The sequence below is a fragment of the Caretta caretta genome, chromosome 2, assembly GCF_965140235.1.
Source record: "Caretta caretta isolate rCarCar2 chromosome 2, rCarCar1.hap1, whole genome shotgun sequence".
NCBI classification, from domain to species: Eukaryota; Metazoa; Chordata; order Testudines; family Cheloniidae; genus Caretta; species Caretta caretta.
Genome location: NC_134207.1, coordinates 188,522,363 through 188,539,437, shown reverse-complemented (window position 1 = coordinate 188,539,437; position 17,075 = coordinate 188,522,363). Strand labels below are relative to the sequence as shown.

Sequence of the window (17,075 nt, the reverse complement as noted above, 5' to 3'; positions counted from 1 at the left end):
AAATATGCTTCATGCAAAAGGTCTCTTGTAAGGTATCATTACAAAGCTTATCATCTACTGAGTGCGGTCATCCTATTTGTATAAATGTATCACTCTTGCATCTGAAACTAGAAATATGAAATATAACTCTGAGGGCCTATTGTAATTATGCAAAGTGTGGGCCATTAATGGTGGTTTGGAATCTTGATGGCTCCCATCAACCAGGACAATTGACTGTGGATGGCTCTGTTTACAGGCAGGCCTTCCTGTGAGTCAGGCTGGGAGGAATGAAGGCTTGGGGTCTTACAGTGACATGTGATCATGTCACCTGAACTGGAATCCATCTTTAACCTGGTGTTTTTCCATTGAGAAGGAGGGGTGGGAACCCAGAGGGACAAAGAATTCCCGCCTTAAGCAAAAGATATATAAGTGGGTGGAACAGAACAAGGGGGCAGCCATCATGAGAAATCCCCTAGCTACCACCTGAGCTGGAACAAGGGCTGTATCAGGGGAAAGGATTGTGCCCAGACTAGAAAGGTGTCCAATCTGTGAAAGAAACTTATTGAAACATCTCTAAGGGTGTGATTTTATCTGTATTCAGTTTTTATTACTGTACTAGACTTAGACTTGTGTGTTTTATTTTATTTTGCTTGGTAATTCACTTTGTTCTGTCTGTTACTACTTGGAACCACTTAAAATCCTACTTTCTATTTTTAATAAAATCACCTTTTACTTATTAATTAACCCAGAGTATCTATTAATACTTGGGGGAGGTGGGGCAAACAGCTGTGCATATCACTCTATCAGTGCTATAGAGGGCGAACAATTTATGAGTTTACCCTGTATAAGCTTTATACAGGTTAAAACAGATTTACTTAGGGTTTGGACCCCATTGGGAGTTGGGCATCTGAGTGTCAAGGACAGGAACACTTCCTAAATTGCTTTCAGCTAAGCCCACAGCTGTTAGGGGACATGGTTCAGACCCTGCAGCAGACTGGTGTGTCTGGCTCAGCAAGACAGGGTGCTGGAGTCCAAAGCTGGCAGGGAAAGCAGGGGCAGAAGTAGTCTTGGCACATCAGGTGGCAGCTCCCAGGGGGTTTCTGTGATTGAACCCATCACAGAAGCCTCACCATTTGGGCTATTTAAAAATTAGAGTGGAAAAAGCAGGAACTTGTACAGGGAAGGTAGAATGAAGAAGATAATCTACTAGGTCTTTTCATCTCTTCTAGGATTTAAAGTTTTGTTCTCTGTCTTTAAGAGTTGCTACCATAGGTACATTTTTTAAAAAAACTTGACAGGAGTTAAGCCTTGCTTTTACTTTAAGTGGGATGGATAATGTGACCTGCCCCAACTCCAATATTAGCTCCAAGTATGTCAATATTCTCTTACCAATAAGTTAAATTCTGATATGCTTCTCTTTACAGTTTCACAGCCAAAGATCACTGAGACATGGGGGACAGACAGTTAGGTGGGGAAGCAGGGAAGTTACAGGATGATATGGTTCATCTTAGACAATCTAAATTGCTTCTGAATGTGTACTCCATCTCTGTCTGGAACCATGCATACCTACTGCCTCAAGGAAAATAAAATGCTGTACATGTGCATTATGTAATTGCTAAATGGCTTCCAATGTTGTTCCTTTCAGGTCACAAACCTCACTGAGGACAACGTCTTTGCCAAGTTTGAATCTGAATTTGAGATGAGCACAAAACCAAAACCACACCCACAGCCTTTGAAAGCAGAACACATTTTCCCCATGCTCGTAAAACTCAAAATCAATTCTAATTTATAACAAGTTAAAAAATTCACCTTTAAACTGTGACAAGGATGAGAAAATTCAACGAAAAAGGAACATTTCTGAAAAGATTAAAAATGACTGAAAACAGGAATGCAGTGGCTCTTTCAACCTTAAATACAGTGGAGCTATCATGGCTCTATAGAATGGCTCATAGCAACATATACACTCATCAAAAAACAAGATGCTAAATTCTGCTAAATATTATATATAAGAGGGTATATTTTTGTCAGTGTTTAGTCCTATAAACTTTGTCTGTTTAGTCATTTGCATTGTATTTTCCAGGTTGCTTTTGATTTACAGCTTTAGTTAACTATGATAAAATGGATGACTCTGTGTCACATTTGATTCCAAAATTTTAATAGTTTTTAACACGTCTATTGTTCTTGAAATGTTGAAAGTTTGATGAGTCAGCAAAGTGGATAAGCAGGTAAGTATGTGGCAGAAGAATGAACTATTAAAGTTCTTAAGAACTTCTTAAGAAAACAACCCATAGGATTAAATGAGAGGCTACAGATAACAGGGAATCAAGATGAACCAATACACTGAAGAACTCAGAGAACTAGTCAAAGTGGTTCGCAAGTGGGGAGATGTCCCAGGAATAGACCAATAGGCCAATAGGAGAGAAAACAGGAAAAAGCAGTGGCGAAACAAGATGATGTTTGTGGGGTGGTATTCCCTGTCTACCATAAGGGATATGTAAGTGGGAATAAGGTAGTTGCTAAGTACCCAAGAGATTATGCAATGTTCACCATTTCCCACATAAGAAAGAATAAATGTAATGGGCCTGGTTCTGCAAAGATTGTTTGGTAATTATAAACCATGATTAACTTTTCATACATTTTTTCATGATTTCTCCGACTTGTGATAGTTAAGCCAAACTGAGAGGGATGCTGAGCTGCATCTTCCACTGCAGCCAAATGCTTTGTACCTACGAGGATCTGACCCTTCGTTACCATGACTTCCTCCATGACTTTCTTCAAAATTTGATAAATGTACAGCTATGATTCACAGCACTATTATCTCATATAATAAAAGGCCCACATTCAATCATGTGTTACTTAACTACTAGTAAATGTTATCTTCAGAGGGGTAGAAATGATAAAAATAATCTGTAGAATTAAGGTCCAATTCAGGCCTTGAGCTATACACAAAGGTGCATACTTCAAAAAATATGGCCAGAAGTCTTTAGTCATGTCCCAGAACCAGTGGAGTTCACAGTCTACACCCTCCAACCTCTAGTTAAAGGATGTAGTTTACAATGTCAGTGGTACCCCCTTATCTCCTACTCACACTGCTCTATTAGGATTAATCATTATCCCTGGAACATGTAATGGGTGGCTGTGGGCTCACTCCTGGGCTGACATGATTGTGTGTTAAATGCTGCTTTGCCAGAGATAACGTATGCCAATATCAGCACAAATATTGCTTTTAATTTTATAACAAAGGGTTCAATACAGATACCTTTACTAATAAGCAATTGATACAAAGTTCAAAAGAAAAAAAATAGGTGAGATAATTTACATAAACCAGTGCAATTATGCATTTATGTTAAGAACTTGCACCTCTCACACAGGATACAAGGGAAGATTTATCACTGTAAAAAATTTTTTTTCAAGACTCAAAAGAATAAATACGCATGGTTATGCTTCTTGATTTATATATTTAAAACAGCAAATACCAAGCCACATGGGAAACCATCTTCAATAGATCAGAATATTCAGAATAGTGGAACAAAGTAAAGCACAGCTGTAACTGAGGATGCTCTGATGAGATGTGGAGGAGGGTGGGAACATATCAGTACATGCTAACTATACATCTTATTCTACCCTTTAATTAGAAAGTTATAATAGACTTCCAGGTGGTATAGACTGAGTAAAGTGTGGCTACTATTTTTCTGTTCTTTAGGGAGCTAATGAAATTTAAGTCTAAAGGTTAAAAAAGTAAACATTTGTCTATCTCCAGTTTTGCTTAAAAGGACATTGTGAATCTGTTTAGTTTCAAAATTTACCATATACATAGATTTTTAAATTGCTTAACAAAATATAAGGGTTAGAATATTATGTAATCCAAATTTGAGCACTCTCTGATTTTTGTTGTAGGGGCTTGAGTGGGGATTTCAAAAAGCTTTTATCAATTACTGGTACAAGTAAATCCAGTCTAGGTAATGTCTATAGACAAGTCTAGTACAGAAAATTACAAAGAAAGCATCTGGTAGAATAAAATCAGGTCATCATTAATGTCTGGATACATATAGATTTGTTTAGCCAAGAGTGGAACCTTTTACCTAAATTCTTTATTACAAATGTTCAAACGCCAAATAGAAATCAGATTTGAAAAACAAAGAAAATGGAGAAAGGAAGGGACCAGGTACTTCACTGGAGTCTAAGTTAGGATTTGGCATTTAGGCATGAATGGTTACAGTGGGGACAATCCTCCAACAGAGCCCCTATGAGCACTATAGACAGAAGTTAGACCCAATGAGTGCTAGCTGAGAGAATGTTATTTATCCTGTCCTGAAGAAACTGCAGACCCTAGGACAGGGCTCATCTTAGCCAAATTCCAGTAGGACATGTGCTGCCTTTTTCACTTGGGGGGCCTGGAGACAAACCACCTGGAAAAGGGAGGGCATAGCACCAGGGTGAGACCCTAATCCCTGCTCCAGTCTCTTTTTGCCAGGTAAAGGGGCTGGAGCACCATAAAGGGATCCTAAAAGCCCTTTATCTGTCCAAAGGAAGATATCCTTGGGGTAGGTGCTGTTGTAGGATTGACCTCTGAAGACCTCTTCACAAGCCCTGGCATAGTGGGTGTGCTGGGGGCAGGTCATAGCACACAGCCCCAGAGAGACTACCATAACTTAGACAGTGCTCTGGAGCTGCTTAGGTTACATCAGGGCCCTCTCCAACTTCTAGAGCAGTCTAGGGTAAGGAGATTACAAAGATGGATTAACCCTCCTCAACCCTCCTGCTGTGCTGCTGTCACAGAATCTAACCCAGACCTCTTGCTTCTGATTGGTTCCTTGCTGCCTGAATGACACTACAAGATAGGAACTATACATCTGCATATGTGGAGGTTAAGAGCCCAAATCTTGAGAGTCTCTGTTTTCAGGGCGATCTTAATGCCACCATGGCTGTGGCCATGCCTCATGAAAGTAGTTTCACAGTACGTCACTTCATATACTCCATATTTCCGGAACATGGTGCATGATGTGCTATCCTTCATGAACTGCTCTAAGGCATTACCTGGCATGGATTCCATGGATTGCAAGTAATGTAACCTTACCATGGCTAACTGGCATGTCCAGCTGCAAAGCATTAGTTTCACAGATTCTAGATGCAGTGGCCAATGTCCTCTCTCTGCTCTGACATATATCATTATGTCTTGGTTCAGGGTCAGGGGTACTAACAAGCTATATGGATAACACAGATACTAATACAGTCATACCATGTGTACCTCCTAACTAACTACGTTCCATAACAAAATATCAGTGTGACATTTTCATTAAAAATAACTGAAATTCAAGGAAAGTGATTTTACTGTCACCTGATATACGAATCAGGAGGTGGGTGGTAATACGTGCTCATATTTCAAAACGCTCAACAGTAACAAGGTGTTGTGAGGCAGTTTCTTTGAATTTAGGGTCTTGAAATTCAAACTGCCCTCAAAAACTTGTATGGACATTAAAACAAGGTACTGCCAAAAACTTGCATTTGACTACCAGACTAGAGGAGTAATTTCAACTTTAGTAACATTCTAAAAGACTTACAAACAAGCAAGCTCTTACCAGCTGAATCAGCAGGCTAATTAGGTCTGTCAGGGGTTTATTGATAAGCAAAAGGTCTTCAGCAGCCTGGGTGTCCCCTCCTGTGCCAGATTTCTGTGCCTTAATGAGACAAGGAAAAATAAAAAGGGGTCTTGGTGAGTGATCAGCTTTGAGAAACAAATAAGGTCCATTAGGCAGTACAAATTTGAATGGAAGTTCGAAGGAGGTGTTCTTATACTCCCTTTCCTAGTTAAGTATTCTGAGATCTCTGTGAGAAGTTATAGTCTGATTGTGTCTGTAACAATAAGCACAAAGCAAAAGGGACTCATGAGGTCACATCCACTCTAAACCGATTTAATATGCTGACCTACGTGACATTTCTTCAGCAAGATACATACCTACTATATGTATAATATATATCTCTATGAACTCATAATAAAATATGTCTATCTACAATCTATGTTTTTTGTATATATCCTCTCTCCACACAAATATATGACTTCTTTATTTTAATGTATAATAGTTCACTGTAAGTCTCCAAAGATCACCCTCTATTTTATAAGAGATGATTTTAAATACAATTCAAAACAAGAAAATCAAGATGATTCAAAAGTTAAGACTTCCACTCCTGCCCTCCTGACTTGAATTTCCGAAGTGGAATGATGTAGTGGAATTTGAACTTCAGGTGCTTTACTACTTTTAGAAAATGCCTGATGAATAAGATTCCACAGGGAAATGGTCAGTAGTCCTCTGAAAACACTAAACATAGAAGCTTGGCCCTTTAAAATACAGAGGCAGATTTTTCTGTAGCAGCATTGGAGAAAACTAAGAAAATCAGATTTCTGGTACCTAAAATAAGTTCTCTAGACTGCCAACTAGTCATTGGCTACCAAACTTCAGAATTTAAGCCTTAGACTCAGTCAATAATGGTTGACACATGTAAATGAGGGCAGAATTTGGACCTACGTATATCGATTTCAGTTGCATTTCTCTCTCTTTTTTTTTTTTTACCAGACTATGTAATGAATCCTCTCTTCTCCTAGATGCTTATATGGAGTCCTAATAACAAAATTAAGATGTCTGTACACCAATGCAAGGAGCCTAGGTAACAAAATGGAGGAACTAGAGCTACTGGTGCAGGAAGTGAAACCAGATATTATAGGGATAACAGAAACATGGTGGAATAGTAGTCATGACTGGACTACAGGTATTGAAGTGTATGTGCTGTTTAGGAAAGACCGAAATAAAGGTAAAGGTGGTGGAGTAGCATTATATATCAATGATGAGGTAGAATGTAAAGAAATAAGAAGCGATGGAATGGATAAGACAGAGTCCGTCTGGGCAAAAATCACATTGGGGAAGAAAACTACTAGAGCCTCACCTGGGATAATGCCTGGAGTGTGCTATAGACCTCCGGGATCTAATTTGGATATGGATAGAGCCCTCTTTAATGTTTTTAATGAAGTAAATACTAATGGAAACTGCGTGACCATGGGAAACTTTAACTTCCCAGATATAGACTGGAGGACGAGTGCTAGTAATAATAATAGGGCTCCGATTTTCCTAGATGCGATAGCTGATGAATTCCTTCATCAAGTAGCTGCTGAACCGACTAGAGGGGATGTCATTTTGGATTTGGTTTTGGTGAGTAGTGAGGACCCCAGAGAAGAAATGGCTGTAGGGGACAATCTTGGTTCAAGTGATCATGAGCCAATTCAGTTCAAACTGAATGGAAGGATAAACAAAAATAAATCTGCAACTAGGGTTTTTGATTTCAAAAGGGCTGACTTTCAAAAAATTAAGGAAATTAGTTAGGGAAGTGGATTGGACTGAAGAACTTATGGATCTAAAGGCAGAGGAGGCCTGGGATTACTTTAAGTCAAAGCTGCAGAAGCTATCGGAAGCCTGCATCCCAAGAAAGGGGAAAAAATTCATAGGCGGGAGTTGTAGACCAAGCTGGATGAGCAAGTGTCTCAGAGAGGTGATTAAGAAAAAGCAGAAAGCATACAGGGAGTGGAAGATGGGAGGGATCAGCAAGGAAAGCTACCTTATTGAGGTCAGAACATATAGGGATAAAGTGAGACAGGCTAAAAGTCAAGTAGAGTTGGACCTTGCAAAGGGAATTAAAACCAACAGTAAAAGGTTCTATAGCCATATAAATAAGAAGAAAACAAAGAAAGAAGAAATGGGACCGCTAAACACTGAGGATGGAGTGGAGGTCAAGGATAATCTAGGCATGGCCCAATATCTAAACAAATACTTTGCCTCAGTCTTTAATAAGGCTAATGAGGATCTTAGGGATAATGGTAGCATAACAAATGGGAATGAGGATATGGAGGTAGATATTATCATATCTGAGGTAGAAATGAAACTCGAACAGCTTAATGAGACTAAATCGGCGGGGCCCAGATAATTTTCATCCAAGAATATTAAAGGAATTGGCACGTGAAATTGCAAGCCCATTAGCAAGAATTTTTAACGTATCTATAAACTCAGGAGTTGTACCATGTGATTGGAGAATTGCTAACATAGTTCCTATTTTTAAGAAAGGAAAAAAAAGTGATCCGGGTAACTACAGGCCTGTTAGTTTGACATCTGTGGTATGCAAGAACTTGGAAAAAATTTTGAAGGAGAAAGTAATTAAGGATATTGAGGTCAATGGTAAATGGGACAAAATACAACATGGTTTTACAAAAGGTAGATCGTTCCAAACCAACCTGATCTTCTTTGAGAAAGTAACAGATTTTTTAGACAAAGGAAACGCAGTGGATCTAATTTACCTAGATTTCAGTAAGGTGTATGATACTGTGCCACATGGGGAATTATTAGTTAAATTGGAAAAGATGGGGATCAATATGAAAATTGAAAGGTGGATAAGGAATTGGTTAACAGGGAGACTACAGTGGGTCATACTGAAAGGTGAACTGTCAGGCTGGAGGGAGGTTACCAGTGGAGTTCCTCAGGGATCGGTTTTGGGACCAATCTTATTTAATCTTTTTATTACTGACCTCGGCACAAAACGTGGGAGTGTGCTAATAAAGTTTGCGGATGATACAAAGCTGGGAGGTATTGCCAATTTAGAGAGAGACCGGGATATCATACAGGAAGATCTGGATGACCTTGTAAACTGGAGTGATAGTAATAGGATGAAATTTAATAGTGAGAAGTGTAAGGTCACGCATTTAGGGATTAATAGCAAGAAATTTAGTTATAAGCTGGGGACGCATCAATTAGAAGTAATGGAGGAGGAGAAGGACCTTGGAGTATTAGTTCACCATGAGCCACCAATGTGGTATGGCCGTGAAAAAAGCTAATGCGGTCTTGGGGTGCATCAGGCGAGGTATTTCCAGTAGAGATAAGGAGGTTTTAGTACCGTTATACAAGGCACTGGTGAGACCTCACCTGGAATACTGTTTACAGTTCTGGTCTCCCATGTTTAAGAAGGATGAATTCAAACTGGAACAGGTACAGAGACGGGCTACTAGGATGATCCGAGGAATGGAAAACCTGTCTTATGAAAGGAGACTCAAGGAGCTTGGCTTGTTTAGCCTAACCAAAAGAAGTTTGAGGGGAGATATGATTGCTCTCTATAAATATATCAGAGGGATAAATACCAGAGAGGGAGAGGAATTATTTAAGCTCAGTACCAACGTGAACACAAGAACAAATGGATATAAACTGGCCATCGGGAAGTTTAGACTTGAAATTAGATGAAGGTTTCTAACCATCAGATGAATGAACTTTTGGAATAGACTTCCAAGGGAAGCAGTGGGGGCAAAAGACCTAGCTGGTTTTAAGATTAAACTCAATAAGTTTATGGAGGAAATGGTATGATGGGATAACAAGATTTTGGCAATTAATTGATCTTTAACTATTCATGGTAAATAGGCCCAATGGGATATTAGATGGGGTGGGCTCTGAGTTACTACAGAGAATTCTTTCCTCGGTATCTGGCTGGTGAATCTTGCCCATATGCTCAGGGTTCAGCTGATCGCCATATTTGGGGTCGGGAAGGAATTTTCCTCCAGGGCAGATTGGAAGAGGCCCTGGAGGTTTTTCACCTTCCTCTGTAGCATGGGGCACAGGTCACTTGCTGGAGGATTCTCTGCTCCTTGAAGTCTTTAAACCATGATTTGAGGACTTCAATAGCTCAGACATAGGTGAGAGGTTTATCGCAGGAGTGGGAGGGTGAGATTCTGTGGCCTGCACTGTGCAGGAGGTCAAACTAGATGATGATAATGGTCCCTTCTGACCTTAATATCTATGAATCTATGAATACTGACTATTCAAATTGTGCTCAGTCAAGGAACACTTATTCTTTAACAACACTTTCAAAAATATTTGATCCCTTAGGAAAAATACACCAAAGAAACACTATATACTTTACATATTTCCCCTCTCCCCCTCCCCTTTGCTCTGGCCATTAACATGAGAAAAGGATTTTTTTCTGATTTACATGAAATCCCCTGCTTTTGTACAACAAAAGGTACTATCAAAAGTCCAATAAAAAAATATTACCTTGTGACTCTCATATCCCGGGACCAAAATGTCTAAAAAATACAGCAACTAATTTTATTGATTTTTTTAGTGGGGAATTCAGTATAGAGGATAATAGGAAAGAGGCTAAAATTTTTTACAATGGCCTTACTCTACCCAAAAATAGATTCCATACCTGTAAAGTTAGGCGGATGATGTTTGCTGTATATATCAGCATGCAACGCAAAATGTCAAGCAAGGACAGCAACAGTCCATTAGCTGTCTTGATGTTGCTTTTATCATCCACTTCTAAATACAGAGCTGAAGTTTCTATTAAGAGATTACAAATGTGATGGACCAGTCCTAAGCATACAGAAAAACAAAATAAATAACACATGGTATCAGAAAAGAATATCAGTTTGGAAGGTATCTGTATATAAAGAATAATAGCTCACCGGAAAGTAAGAATTTCATATGCTGAATATTTATCAAACGCTCTTCTTTTCTCCCTCCACTTTTATAATTAATATTTTAAAATATAAGATTTTAATTGAGCTCTGTCTGTGTGGAGCAGCTTGCAAGACTGGTGCCTAAACTGTTAAAATCAACCATTATAAATGCTTTGAAAGTCATATAGTATCCACTGAATAAACAATTAGTAGTTACTTTAAAGCAATGCATAATATGCTGGAATATATAGTCTATGGACAGCTATTGTTTACAGAGCCCTTCCTAGTGGTTAAGAAAATTGAGTGACTTACCTAAGGTCAGACAGTGAATTACTAGCAGAGTTGAGAATGGAACCCAAAGTCCCCGGCAAACTGTTAATCCCATTTCCTCCCCAAAATGCTGTGATTTGTAAAAGGGAACAATACCAGGCTTAATGTGAAATATATTTGGTATAGCATTGTACTTTTATAATCGAGAGAAACATTGAATATTACTCTGGAAAACTGCCAATATTTGCTTGACTAACACTAATAAGACTCTCCTTGAAAATGCCTTTTTTGCTTTGACATTTTCTTTCTGCACCTCTGGAATTTCATGTTGCTAGTCAAAATACCACTTCACCTGGCTCATATAAACCATAAATCAATGTATGTGTCAGGAAAAACAAACACCCATACTAATCAATTTAAAATAAACAAATCAATTCAGAATCCTAGCCACGTTCAAATAAAAAGTGACTGAATTAATTATCTATCAACTTTCAAAGTAATTTCTTTTAAATTAAAGTTTCATAAAGAAAGATATGTTATTCCTAGCTGATGAACACAATTATGTTTACCAACAGGGTCATCTTTAAGGTGGTAATGGAATTTCATCCAGGTTGAAACTTGGGTTCATGTGCTAATGCTGCAGTAAATTAGTATGGAGATACTGTACTGTTAGAGGTGTGACTCTTCATATGAGGTGCTAATCTGAGGTCCTTTTTCCAATTTTCTGGTGGCTGTCCAGGATAGAGTTAAACATTTTATAGCATCATTGAAAGAGAATAGAGGACAATCTCTGTGTCCTCTCTTCAGAGAATATTTCTTAATATTTCCTCTCTTAATAGAAGAAGTTTATATACTCATGGCTTTGTGAGCTATTGTTGAATGCATAATAGCTATTGTATTTGGTCACTGCACTGCACAGGGCAGGTGACCATGACAGAAAGGACATCTCTCTCTTTATTTAGTGAAATGGTTTGGGATACTATCTTAAATATGACAGGAATTATATGAAACCAAATTCTTTTTTATGAAAGCAGAAAAATATCCTTGATTTCTGAATTTGGCTGATGACTAAAACAGCTTTCATACGAAAAGAAAAAAACCTGAATTTATAAAGTAGCATAATCATTTTAGGTATATTAAAAATTGAGAGAGAAAGAGAAGAAAACTGATGACTATAATAAAGTTTTAAAATAGGCCACATCACATCTCCTCAGTCAAGTTTTTGTATACTTTGGAAGTAAGCATATTTTGTTGCACCCATAAAAGCTCAACAAAAACACACAACATGATCAACTAACCAATCAACTTCTGAAACAAACTGACTGCAAAAAACTACAACAAACAATAAATTAATACAATTAAAAACAAACAAACAACAGCCCTACACCAGAGTTTTACCCACAAACAGTAAAAAATTACAGGGATTCCACAACGTCCACTAAGGCCTTCGCTATTGCTATTAATTTTACATGAAAAGCACTCAGGTACTATGGTGATGCACTGCACTATTGGATGGATCAATGGAAAGAAAGAAAGAAAGAAGAAAGAAAGAAAGAGCAGCATTTTTGATGCACTAGTGTAGAACTAATGGAAATGAGTAGGCACCCTAAACGGCTGTGGAAGAGGTCAATGAAGTGGCTCTCTGTCCTGCAACGTGGAAGGGATGTGGAGTGGGCATAATGAGACACTGGTATTGGGTTCACACAAAACAGAAATCCAGAAGGGTCAAACCATTCACGCAAAGGATGCTACAGGCCCTAGTCCAGCATTTAGGGAGTTAGCCTGGGATTTAGGAGACCTAGATTTAGTTCTGTGTTCTAAAGACCTTTGACAATCTGGCCGTTATTCTCCATCCCCCAATTCTCTATTTGTACCTCCCAGGGGTGATGTAATGACAAATGCACTAAAAGGTGAGGATGTTCACAGACACTACAGTAATGGGGCCACATAAGTAACCAAGATAGATACCTTGAAATGTCAATTTGCAGGCCAACATTGTTGGTGAGAGGTTTTGAAATGTCCATATAATATACACTACTGTGGCTGACTATTAAAATGGTATTTTAAGGCCTCCCTCAGCCTTATAGCTTCACAATTATTTTTTCCAATAGCTCGTGTTTGGCTGTTCAAATTCTGCAGACAGCCAGTCCATCTTGCCCCTCCACCCTAGTGGTAGCTTTTCCCTCTTTGCCTCACGGACACAACATGCAGCTACAACAGTGTAAACAATTACCTTTCAGTCTATCAAAAGAACATTCAACAGTCATTCTGCACCTGCCTAGTTGGCAGCTAAATCTTTCCTTGGTGCCACTGAGATAGCAAGCGTTTGGCTTCACGAGCAGAGAAGCAACGGCTAGGATGGGTCCCTTAGAATCACAACTGGCATTCTCACATCGCTGGTAGTAACATGCTGGTTGGGGAAGAATGTCCCTGCTTGCAGCTTTCTGAAAAGTCCTGTGTTCTTAAACATGTGAGTGTCACGTACCTTTCCTGACCAGCCCACCTTGCTACCAGTAAAGCGACTCCAGTGATCTACTAGTGCTTGCATAACTATGGAAAAGTATCCCTTTCAGTTGATGTACTGTGTGGCAAGGTGGACTGGTGCCAGAATAGGGATAAGCATGTCATCAATTTCCCCACCACAGTTCAGGAACCCCACTGGTGCAAATCCATTCACTGTTTCCTGCACATTACTGAAAGCCACATTCCTTTGTAGCAAAAGATGCTTAATGACCTTACACAGTAGGATGACAACAGCTCCCACTGTGGATTTTCCAACTCCAAACAGATTCCCCATTGACTGAAAGCAATCTGGCATAGTGTAAAATCTCCTGTCAATGCAGCTTTCATTTTGATGCCTTTGTGTTGAAGGTCTGGGTTCATCCAGGAATGTATCCTTTTGCATCCAAAAAATGTACAGCTACTGCTCATCATTTCAAACCTGCATTACTGTGTGATCCTACTCATCAGTGTGCGTTTCTTGGGTCCAGAAGTGGCAATTCAATGTGTGGAGCTGCTCCATGAATGCCAGCAAGAACCTGGATTTTTTTTTTTTTTGCTGTGTCCATCAGCAGCCAGTTACTGTGTTTGAACATCTCCACACCTTCCTAGTTGCATTCCTGGTTGTAGTAGTACTATTTCAAGTTCTGTAAATAAATGAGAATTGTGCATCCTGTGTTAGCAACGCTCATGAGGGGGGCATGGATCAGAGTTCACATCACACTCCTGACAGTATCCTGCCTGGGGAAGCTAATGATCCAATCAGTGGACCAAATTCGGTGATAAATCTTGGTCACATGCCACCTGAGGCATGGTACGCATGCACTAAGAAGAACAACGCTCACAAGAACTGCATTGAGCTGTGCAGGGTCCATGTTTCTGCTAGAGCGATGGCAGAGAATGAAAAAGTGGCTAAAAATGACTGTGGGAGTTTTAAAAAACGGCATGAAAATTATGGGATGGAGAAAGTGGCATGGTGGAAATTTGACCTTTAGCTCCCAGAAACCCCTGGGTGAATCACTGGTATCCCAGAAAGCACTGCAAAAATGTCCCACAAGATATTGAGCTGAACACCAGTGCAGGGCCCTCTAGGATGCCTACCTGTGGTGAGTATGCACAGTGAAGACGAAAGCACCCAAGTGTGTACTTGCATCAACTGAACTTTGTGGTATAGACATGGTCTTATTCACAGGATGTGGGGGTGTGAGCGATGGGATGGAGTGCAAGGGTCAAGAGTTACTCTCTATGGAAAAAAAGTGCTTTTTCCTAGACATGCTCTAAACATAACTGTATAGAGCCATTGAAAAATGCATTTGGGTAACAAAATATATAAATTCGGGGAATAGACCCAATGTTGCCAACTCTCATGATTTTATTGTGAGTTTGCAATATTTGGTGTTTTTCTTAAAGCCCCAGTTCCTGGAGTCGTGGGATCACATGAAACTCTCAGCTTTCTATTTTTTTTTTAAATGTTGCTAGTCCTTACGATTCTAAAGCAGAGCTTCTAAACATGACCAAGCATACCCTAAAGGCTCAAAACTCTGAAGCCAAATAATGAACCCATATATATCTGTATCTACATCCTTATTTTTTAAGCCACTCTCTCGTGACTTTGAAAGGCTGTGGTTGGCAATACTGTAGACCACAAATATAATTATCTGAAAAACACTACACATACCAAAATATAGAGCTGATTTTATAAATAATCCTTTTGAAAATAATACTTTCAAAAGCTTAAGTACAACATTAAAATAAATACTATACACAATGGGGGACAATTAAATCAGTAAGCTCTCAAGTAAAAAAAAACAAAACAAAAACACAAACCCTTACGGGGTTCCTGACACTTCTGCCTTTGAAAACTGTCCCTTTAATTTACTGATCCACAACAGAGTTCTTTTTTCTCCTATTCTCCTCCTTCCTGGCTTCCCTAAGGTAATTAAATACAAAATTCTACTTTAAAATATTGTTAAGGGTTGGGATTGTTAAGGCACACACTCCAGCTGTAACTCATGCCATTGTGTCTTTTTAATTATTATTTTTACACAATGATTTGCGTTAAGGACCAAGTATCAGGCTAAACTTTGAATTTCCCATCTTTTGTCTGCTTAAGCCAGACTCTCAGCATTATTTAAGTCTAATCTTGTGCATTTAATTTCCTCTTTGTTTCTGCTAGTGTTCTGAATACGTCATACAAAAATGATACTGTGCAGAGACATATTCAGGTGATGTCCCCACTATCCGCCATGAAGAAAATGAACAGGCATAACTGCACATCTACACAATACAAAACTTGTGGTCTCTCTGTGCCCTTTTTTCACTAAATTATAGGCTAAATTATAACAAACCTAATAAAACGATCCAATAAAAGTTGGTCCCTATCAAAGCGAGGTCTGCAAACTTTCATGTGGGGAGATGTTCGAGTATACCCTGTTTCTGCCTGTAGGTAATCACTAAACCCACGGACCACATCAAGCTGAATGAGTCACTCTTATTTTTTTGATGGTTTGCACATAATCTCTGAGTGGCTGCCTTAAAAGTTAATGCTGTGAAAGACTCTTTCTAATGCAGATATGGCATGGGCAGTCAAGAGATTTTGGCAAACAATCCCCCTAGGTAAATAACAACAACTCTGCACTGAGAGCATTAAAACAGTGAATGAAAAACAATCAACAAAATAAAAAAAGATAATTCAATGTAATTATATAATTTTCTGAAAGCGTGCTGAGCATTGGGCAAAAAACATCGGCCACAAACTGTGACTTCATTTAAAGATAAGGAATACAAAACAGAAATCAGACATACATGCCAATATGAAAAACGTTCCATTACAATTAGAGCTTAAAAAATAGACTGAGGACAGAAGAATTTTGATAAGGTCACAAAGTGGTTTTAAAAAAAGACTATTTGAAATATAACATTCTATAAAACACAGTATCATAGCATTTCTTTCAAACTACAGTAGATACCCATTACCACATTATATTAAAAATCTCTGCTTAGAAATGATCAATTATCAAATTATCCTATGACACAAATTTTATATCCTACATTGTATATGCACATATTATTATACTGTTACCCCTGTTTGACCAGAGTGGATAGCCAAAGTTTCAGGCTCTGTGGGTTGTTTCCACCAGGAGGAGAAACTAATGATGAAGCAAGATATTTCAGATGCAATTTATTAAATTTATAAAAATTATACACACAGTCCTGCTTCCCTGCACATGCCATGAATCAAGCAGGTACCCTAACCCTAGGGCAGAGAGCCAAACCCATTTGACCCTTATTCCTAGGGAGGGGAGCCATACCCATAGGAACCCTAACCCAAAGACAGGAAGCCCTACTCATAGGAATCCTAACCCTAGGGCGGGGAGCCCACCCATATTAACTCTAACCCTAGGGAGAAAAGCCCTACCAATGGAACCCTAACCCTAGGGTGGGGAGCTCTACCCATAGGAACCCTAACCCTAGCTCCAAGTGCCCTACCCACAGGAGCCTTAATACTAAGGCGGGAAGCCATACACATAGGAACCCTAACCCAAGTGCAGGGAGCTCTACCCATAGGAACCCTAACCTTAGCTCCAAGTGCCCTACCCACAGGAACCCTAACCCTAGTTCCAAGTGCCCTACCCACAGGAACCCTAACCCTAGTTCCAAGTGCCCTACCCATAGGAACCCTAACGCTATGGCAGAGAGCCATACTCATAGGAATCCTAACCCTGGAACCCTAACCCTAGCTTCAAGTGCCCCACCCATAGGAACCCTAATTCCAGCTCCAAATGCCCTACCCAAAGGAACCCTACCATTAGGGTGGGGAACCCCACCCACAGGAACCCTAACC

The 17,075-nt window shown here is 39.3% G+C and overlaps 1 protein-coding gene across 8 annotated transcripts in view; it reads right to left on the bottom strand.

Moving 5' to 3' along the window:
• ULK4 (unc-51 like kinase 4) overlaps positions 1-17,075 on the bottom strand; it is a 386,015-nt gene that overhangs the window by 68,262 nt on the left and 300,678 nt on the right. For 4 of the 8 annotated variants that reach the window (XM_048838838.2, XM_075125675.1, XM_048838839.2 and 1 more), the window contains 2 exons: positions 10,210-10,376; positions 5,559-5,657 (listed from right to left, as the gene is read on the bottom strand). In XM_048838838.2, the coding sequence (XP_048694795.2) occupies positions 5,559-5,657; positions 10,210-10,376 (266 nt within the window). Of the gene's footprint in view, positions 1-5,558; positions 5,658-10,209; positions 10,377-13,471; positions 13,879-17,075 lie in introns of those variants that run through there. The other 4 variants (XR_012667171.1, XM_075125676.1, XR_012667172.1 and 1 more) reach the window with 4 other exon arrangements.